Below are 8,233 nucleotides of genomic sequence, written 5' to 3' on the forward strand. Positions count from 1 at the left end.
TGTCACTTTACGGTCAGTTTTATGAAGGAGTAACTTCTTTGTGGAATCTTGCTGACCAGTTTTTTCCCTCGTTGTTAATTAAAATTCAAAATGGCAGACGACAATGGTAGTTTGCGCTTGCTGGTAGTAAACGCCGACGACTTTGGGTATTGTGAGCAAAGAAACCGGGGAATAGTAAAATCATTTCAAGACGGGATAGTTTCAAGTGCTTCTTTGCTCGTGAACGCTGAAAGCGCCTTAGAAGCCATACAGTTGTCTAAGAAATGTGGGATCCCTCTTGGAATTCACCTGAATCTTACAGAGGGTCGCCCGATAAAAACGCATTACAAATGTCTTACTTCCGAAGAAGGTTTCTTGAGGGGAAAGTTTGGCTTCAGGGAAGCTGTAAAGAATGGAGAAATAGACTTGGATGAGGTAAATTTTAATATAATTATGTTGCTCTTATTTCTAAACCCAAAATCTTTTCTAGGTGATTTCTTTTAATACAACATGTACCATTACATATTTAAACTTAACAGAGACTATAGAGTTAGGTAAAAGGTATTTCATAATGACTAATAATATAATTAATCAGAATCTAATTTACTTTACCTTTATTAAAGAGAGGACAAAAAATGGGCATACACCTTTCCTAATGGAATTTGAAGGAACTAGAAAGGGGTTACAACAACAGCAACAATCTTTATTGACCCACTCTTCGAATTATTACGAGAATAATGTTATATACTATACATATTTGAGAGGAGTACAGGAAAATTAATTATGGTGTAGTCATTCCAAGTGTGCTCATTCATCCACCCCCAGCCCACCCCCCACCCCTTCTTTGGAAATTTGTAGACCAACATTATCAAGTTGGGAGTTCAATAAGTAGGGTATTTGTCATCTAAGCCATGCCCAGGGTTTGGGTATTTGCCATTGTGGAATTTTTATAGTTTTTGTAATAATGGTTATTATGGTATAATCAACATTTATTCCACGTGTGCGCATTGAATATGAGATGGTAGATAGCCAATGAGATGCGTAGCCCCAAGGTGGCTATAATCATTTCATGTCCAACAAGTGTGGTTGGAATAATTGTTTTGTTAAAAACGGCCCCAAAATATCTAGAATTTGTACCGCCTTTATTTGCAAAAACAAATGATTTTCAGCTTGTTTTTAATTTTGAGCAAACACGTACAGTTACCATATTAGGAGAGCATGGTATAATGGCTCATATACCATGATGGCTAAGCCAATCAGAACTTTAGAATTGCATTATCCAATAATTCAGTTTTTAATTAAAACAGTAATATCCTTAATCAAAGAGATTTTTTCATGTGTTCCCATCCTCTTAGCACATGAAAGTGAAAAGTATTTTTACTGTAGAAAATACTGAGGTGGGGTGTTCCCTCATGTTTGTTTAAATTAAAAAAGAATCATGGTTAACAATTATTGAGAGAGATTTATGAAATGATTAACATCCAAGCATGTTCCTTGGTTAACACCCTTTCTTTGTTTATTTTGTTTAAAACTTATTGACTAAATAGTCATGACCATGCAGGTTAAACAGGAAATACAGACTCAACTTGAGTGGTTCATTGACAAGGTGGGATCCTTACCAACACATATAGATGGCCATCAACACATTCATGTCATACCACAAGTGTGTGATGTTTTAGCTGCATTGATGAAAAAGTATGGAATAAATTGGACAAGAATACCTGTTGAAAGTAACCTAGAAAAATGTGATCTGTTGGATGAACAACCAAAGAGTTTCTTTAAATCTGTTGAAAAGGATGCACTAATTGCCAAGGAAACATTCTCCAGATATGGAATAAGGTAATGACCTGGGGGTAATTATCTACTGGTGATGAAAACAAGCTAAATAAGATGAAATAGTCTCAAATTATTGATTTATTCCTGTTTGAAATAGTGAAATAATAGTTTAGAAGGTTTAAAAGTATTGGAATGCCTTTTCTTAGTTTCATTACAAAAAACCCATTTTCTTCATAAAGGAAAATAGAATTGAATAAAATTTAATAAAATAATGTTAAAAATGTTGGGTGTTAGGAAACAATGATCCCAGCATATAGTTGTAGCAAGTCTTAATTTCTTATTTTGCTGGGTTTTGTGCTGTCTTGGAGTTTTGAGTGTTTCCTCAGAATGGTAGATTTTTAAATGAGGGTCTCCACTTCTCATATTTTCCTATATTATCATCATGGCAGCTATCTATGTAGGTGGTCAAGAACAAAAGTGTTTCTCTTTGCTGGGAAGTAAACTCTGTTTTCATTCAAATTCTGAAAAAAAGAAATTGTTTTGTAATGCCACGGATATAGCCACCTTGTCATGTGTTTGGAAACCAAGAATTTTACAGGAATCTACTTTATTTTTTGTTATGTTTCAGGTTTACCGGTCATTTTATTGGACTTAGTACCATGGGAAAATACATGGTGTTTCAAAGGCTACAACAAGCTTTTGAGAATGTTTTTATGCAAAACAATCTCACGGGAAGTAAACCATGTTCTTCATGTGAGCTCATGGTGCACCCTGGGTATAAGAGTATTATGGGATGTGGTGGGTGTGGTGAGGGACCTGATGTGTTTGCCTGCTCAGAGGAAAGGGAAAATGAATTAACAACACTTACAAGTCCTCAACTCAAAGAGTACCTAAGAACTAGCAACATAAGATTGTGTTCTTTTAAAGATTTATGGTAAAAAATAAAGTCCTCCATTACTTTTCTCCACTGTACTTAAACGGTGTAGGCGGTTTTAACTGTCCAGTGCAAAACAATATCTTTTTGCTGTCATAACTGTTGTTTAAATGGATGCTACTTTTTTTGACACACCATATACAGATGATAGAAGCCAAATATTTAGCACTTTTTGAGAAAAATGATTTTCTTGTGTTACCAAATAAGTCTTGATAAGTTTTTAGAATTAGGTTGTTTGTGTTACCTATATGTGAAACTATATTTTAGTTGCGGTTTACCATGTTGACACCCTCTGCTTAAAAAAACACCTCAAGAAAAAAATTTCTTTCCAAAGACATAATATTCCCAGCATAAATCATTATAAGAAATTAATTTACAGAAAACAGAATGGAAAACATATTAAGTTTGCTAGAGTAAGGGTTATAATATAATAGATCGTTTTTATTAAGCTTTCTAAGCAATTCCTGAAATAGCAAAATAGGGCTACAAAATCACCTTACCTACTCAACTGCGAGTGCAAAAAATAATCTTTAATACTCTAGCCAACCTAGTATAATTTTCTACTAAAAGACTATTCCCATTTTAATGACAGGTCTACTTTAATGGAGTCCTCTTTTTTGCTATTATATCAAGCACTTCTGTCTTGTCTGTCAACAAAATATGTCATCCTGTTATAAATTTTAATAAATTAATGGGTAACTGCATGCAAAAAGGTATTGACCAGCAGCAGAGTGAGATTAAAATGATATAACCATATTTTTGACCAGCTAGTTGGATTTTACTAAAACAGTATTATTCCTCTCGCCCTCATTGCCTCTGAGTAAATAGTTCATTCGGCCTTCCGCCTCATGGGCTATTGACTCAAAGCTTATTCGGGCTCGAGTAATAATATTATTGTTAAATATACCTTGATGGCTAAGCCAGAGCTCTAAAATTGCATTATCCAATGATTTTGTTGTTATAATGAAAATTATATTATTTTATTAGTTATCAGGCAACTTGCAATCCAAAAACACACACACTAGGCCAGGGTTTTCCAGTAGCACTTTCATCCCACTCCGCAGCAGTTAGTTTCTTTTCGCATGCGTCTTTGAAATCATGTGCTGTGATAAATTTCCTCAGCTTAATATTAAATAAATTCACAAATTCAGTACAGTTGTGATTTTAGGTATTTTAAATTATAAGCACTAAAGCTAGAAATTTTTTTTATTACCCATATGTTAAGAGATATGATCAAAAATTATGACAGCAGGTTAAAATAAATTTTCTTTTGTCATGGTTTCAGCTTAATGATAACTTAACAGATCATTACATGTTTCTTGGAAAGTGTCCACCTACCCCTCCCCTAAGTGAACATTAACACTTGCTTCTCACTTGGGGCAAAATGTTGGCTTAGGGGAGGAGTAGGTGGGCAGTTTCCAGGAAACAGATAATGATGCAAAAAATTGAGGTGATAATAATCACCAAAAAACGTACGTTTTGCTCTTGTCTATGTTAGACAAATCATCAAAAATAATAATAAAATTAATGACTGTATTAGTCCATGTTTTTAATGACTTGTTTTAGTGGCTGTGGTTTTCTACAGAAATTAGAAGTAAAACTCTGACACTGTTTTCAGAGAAAAAAACTATTTGCAATAATATTAGAAAAGTCTCTGTTAAAGATACTTTTCTATCAGAGAGAAAAATAGGAACATCAAAATTAAGTGAATGCCTCATTCAGAACACAGTAACTTGAAGCCCCCTCCACAAACACATTTTTAAGGAAGTAAACCGTCCTTTCCACATATTCCAGCATTTTAGTAAGTAAAACCTGATTGCCTAGACAATGAGAAACAAACGTCATCATCCAGCAAGTGAAAGTTTGTGGACACAAAGGCAATATTCAGGGAGACTATATCCATTACAAAGGTTGTTAAGTGAACATCAAAAGAAAAATGTTCTAAAAAAGTCAAAAGGAAGATAGCAACAACAGATACTTGTGTGCCCCATGTAGTTAAATATATTACAGTTTGGAAATTGCGTACGATGTTTTTTGTGTAAACTGCTCTTCTTCTGTGGACCCCTTCAGTGCTGTAGTCGAGCTTGTTCCACCACTGATTGCCAAGGAAACCCGGTCAAAATAGCCTGTGCCCACCTCTCTCTGATGTTTGTGAGCAGTGAAACCATTTTTGGCTTGCGCAAACTCATCTTCTTGGATCTTCGTGTAGGCAGACATGCCATTGTCCCTGTAATCTCGTGCAAGCTTGAACATGGCATGGTTTAGTGAGTGAAAGCCGGCTAGAGTGACAAACTGGAATTTATAACCCATTTTGCCTAATTCTCTTTGAAACAGAGCAACCTCAGCATCGCTTAGATTAGCTTTCCAGTTGAATGAGGGAGAACAGTTGTAGGCCAATAATTTACCAGGGTAGCGAGCATGAATGGCCTCCGCAAATCTTCGAGCTTCTTCTAAGTTTGGCTTGCTTGTTTCACACCACAGCAAATCACAGTACGGTGCATAGGCAAGACCACGAGCTATGGCTTGGTCTAGCCCTGCCTTGGCACGGAAGAACCCTTCAGGAGTTCTCTCCCCTGTCAGGAATGGTCTGTCATAAGGGTCTACATCTGATGTCACAAGTGCAGCAGAGTTGGCATCTGTGCGTCCTACAATAACAATTGGAATGTCCAAAACATCGCCAGCAAGTCTTGCAGCATTTAAGACCTTAATGAACTGTTGAGTAGGAACGAGAACCTTTCCACCCATGTGACCACACTTCTTTTCTGATGCCAGTTGGTCTTCAAAGTGCACTGCTGAAGCTCCTGCCGCAATCTGTTGACAAGATAAACTTCATGAGACATTTTTGCGAACCCCTTAACAAGCAAAATCAAACCTTAAATGATATTTTATATTATTATCAATTAAATAATGATAACCACTCTAAAGCAGTAACCTTCACTTGAAAACGTTTCACCTTTTTTTGCTACAGTATAAATTGAAACTTTTACTTATGCTATTGATTTCTCAGTGAAAAAATAAAATAGTAAGTCTACTATTTGAAAAGCAACACAACACTAAAGTTGCATTCTCTGTGTTATTGATGAATCTGTGATGCATAATATTGTGAGAGATCATTTTCCTTTCAAAGTTTCTAAAGCTGCAGTTGATATTATTTTTTATCATACTTTGTAGCTTTTTATTATCTTTGCAAGTCTTTGTTTACATCCAAGCTGCAATCCATTATTTAATAATAGTAAGTGCACATTTTTGAGGATCTACCCTAATGACTAGATAACCCAAAAAAGATCTCCATTTCACACTAAACGATGAACGTTTTCACTGCCCAGGTACATTAATAACGCTGACTCTAATGGTTCACCATGAAGACCTCATCACGCCAGCCCAGTTGTTCAAGATGTGGACTAACATTATTAACTGTATAAATCTCAATTTAGTGGATAATGTATTGGTTTTCCCAATACTTATCTGCTGGATGGTTACTTATCCAGTGGGTAGCACTATCCAACGTTTGAACAAAGCCAGGGCCTCATGTATTTTGTCACAAACAATCATAATTTATTATTGTCAAGATCGTTTGGTACATATTTTCAGTGTGACATGAATACACTCTTTTTTTTTATAAGAATATATTTTATAAGAATATCGAGGCTGAAATTTGCGAAATTTTAAGAATATTTTAAGAATAAAGCCGAGGCTGAGATTTTGAAAAGGATAGATATAATTTTGTGTGTTGAAACATCTGTAAATACAATACAATTTTATGTTTTTAACTTAACCGTATAAAATTATTCCTTTCTCTGAACGGCAAAACTAGCCAACAATTGTCCTTGACATAGTTGAAACAAAATCGGGTACTTTCGTTTCCATCACGCTATTTCTGTGCGATACAGATCTAGATAACAAACACTTGTAATTGATACCCCAATAAATTCTAAAATGGAAATGTCATAAGCTATGATTTAAGAATAATACAAGAATATTTTCAGCCTAAAATCGGCAGAAAAATAAGAATATTCAGCCTGGGACGGAAAAACAACATTCTTATAAAAAAAAGAGTGTATTTAAGTGGTGAAGAAATCCTCATTACCATAGACTTTGTTAATTCAAATGCATTCAGTGGTCCCCCAAATCCAGCTTCGCAATCAGCAACAATAGGGAGAAAGTAGTCAATGTGCCTCTCTGATCCTTCCATATGCGAAATCTGGTCAGCCCTAATGAATGCATTGTTGATGCGTTCCACCAGTTTTGGTGCTGAATTAGCAGGGTACAAGCTCTGGTCTGGATAGGTCTGTGCAGCTAAATTGTTATCACCAGCAACTTGCCAGCCACTAAGGTAGATAGCTTTTAAACCTGCTTTAGCCATCTGCACTGCCTGGCCGCCTGAAATCACAGTTTTGTTTAATCATAAATTAAGCAGGGAAAAAATGTCAATAAAACAAATGGATCATCTTCCCATTTACTTTTTTTTGCTTTTATTTATTAATTTTTCTATCTCCTGTTTCAAACAAGTCCGAAGATTATACATTACCCAAAAAAAATCTATCTAGACTACCACATTTCAGAAAAAAATATATTTAGTGAAAATTAAGTACAAGCAAGAAACAAGCCAAGTCACACTTATGTCATATGGCGCGTTTTTGCTGTGTCATAACAAAATTAAATTAAAAATTTTGAGCAAAGGTGACCTTTGGATGGAGGTTTCAGTTTTTAAATAAGAGATATATATTGCGTTAAAGAAATCAAGTGGAAAAATTGAAATTTTTGGTGTCACAATTGGCTTTTCGCTTTCTGGGTCCAAAGTTCAATCCATGACCGTGAAGTTTTCCACGTCATTCGATTTTTGCTTGGTTGACGTGGCCTTTAAAGACTTAAAATACATTTCTTCTCAAATTTTATCCGCTGAATTCGAAAAATATATCAGAAATTAACAAAGGCATTTAAATTGTCAATTTCGAGCACGCTATGGAGATTCGCGGGAAAACCCAACCGAATCGCGCGCCTTGTAGTAGCTTTCACCATATTAGGGAAAAGAGTGTCTTTCACGTGGAAAACTCGGACCCTGTGTCAAAATAAGATTTACTACTGATACTGCATCAGAATTCATTTATCGCAATCAGTCTTACCGGTAAGCGCTCCCAAAGCGTTGATGTAAGAGTTTCCTCCACGAGTCAAGTAGTTCCAAAGTTTTATCGAGCCTCGCCTCGCTAGCGTGTGCTCGATTTTTAGCGAGCCTCTCAACCTCTCTACATCTGCTTGGCTATAATTCCTCTTGATTCCTTCGTATCGCTGTTGTTTGGAAAACATTTTGGTTATGAATCGAATAGGAGGCCGAGAAGTTTTGGAAACTTGGCTCTTACAGCTTTGGCACAACCGTCCTACCAAACAGCTTCGCAGTAAAAATACTACGACTAGAAATTTAAGGAACTTTTAGAGAATTTTGTAAATTTATGCCTGTGGACTTTGAACGCCTATAAAGGCGACGTTTTTATTGGTGGAAAGAGGTTTGTCGTTGTTATATCGAGCATTTTCATTGGCTAAAGGACA

The 8,233-nt window shown here is 35.6% G+C and overlaps 2 protein-coding genes across 3 annotated transcripts; one reads left to right on the top strand and one right to left on the bottom strand.

Moving 5' to 3' along the window:
* The first annotated feature begins 83 nt into the window (after positions 1–83).
* Positions 84–3,014, top strand: LOC140951506 (carbohydrate deacetylase-like). 2 transcript variants are annotated; one of them, XM_073400766.1, is made up of 3 exons: positions 84–414; positions 1,541–1,818; positions 2,384–3,014. In XM_073400766.1, the coding sequence occupies exons 1-3, from the start codon at positions 91–93 to the stop codon at positions 2,691–2,693; spliced, it is 912 nt and encodes a 303-aa protein (XP_073256867.1). In that variant the 5' UTR covers positions 84–90; the 3' UTR covers positions 2,694–3,014. The 2 variants fall into 2 exon arrangements, 1 of the variants encoding a protein (XP_073256867.1); XR_012167297.1 differs by lacking the exon at positions 2,384–3,014 and having other exon boundaries at positions 288–414; positions 1,527–1,682.
* Positions 3,015–3,118: 104 nt separating this feature from the next.
* On the bottom strand, positions 3,119–8,104 carry LOC140951505 (isocitrate lyase-like). Its single transcript, XM_073400764.1, has 3 exons — positions 7,813–8,104; positions 6,777–7,069; positions 3,119–5,500 (listed from the first exon to the last, which is right to left on the bottom strand). Exons 1-3 carry the CDS (start codon positions 7,991–7,993, stop codon positions 4,694–4,696), a joined length of 1,281 nt encoding a protein of 426 aa, XP_073256865.1. The 5' UTR covers positions 7,994–8,104; the 3' UTR covers positions 3,119–4,693.
* Positions 8,105–8,233: the final 129 nt, after the last annotated feature.

Source organism: Porites lutea, chromosome 11, assembly GCF_958299795.1.
Source record: "Porites lutea chromosome 11, jaPorLute2.1, whole genome shotgun sequence".
Lineage (NCBI taxonomy): Eukaryota > Metazoa > Cnidaria > Anthozoa > Scleractinia > Poritidae > Porites > Porites lutea.

Excerpts from the sequence above, each read along its gene's own strand:
- LOC140951505 (XM_073400764.1), bottom strand. The coding sequence starts at position 7,993 with ATGTTTTCCAAACAACAGCGATACGAAGGAATCAAGAGGAATTATAGC. Across the intron at positions 7,070-7,812 it reads CGCTTTGGGAGCGCTTACCG|GCGGCCAGGCAGTGCAGATG; the intron begins GTAAGACTGATT and ends CTGTGATTTCAG. Across the intron at positions 5,501-6,776 it reads TTGAATTAACAAAGTCTATG|ATTGCGGCAGGAGCTTCAGC; the intron begins GTAATGAGGATT and ends TCTTGTCAACAG.
- LOC140951506 (XM_073400766.1), top strand. The coding sequence starts at position 91 with ATGGCAGACGACAATGGTAGTTTGCGCTTGCTGGTAGTAAACGCCGAC. Across the intron at positions 415-1,540 it reads GAGAAATAGACTTGGATGAG|GTTAAACAGGAAATACAGAC; the intron begins GTAAATTTTAAT and ends ATGACCATGCAG. Across the intron at positions 1,819-2,383 it reads TTCTCCAGATATGGAATAAG|GTTTACCGGTCATTTTATTG; the intron begins GTAATGACCTGG and ends GTTATGTTTCAG.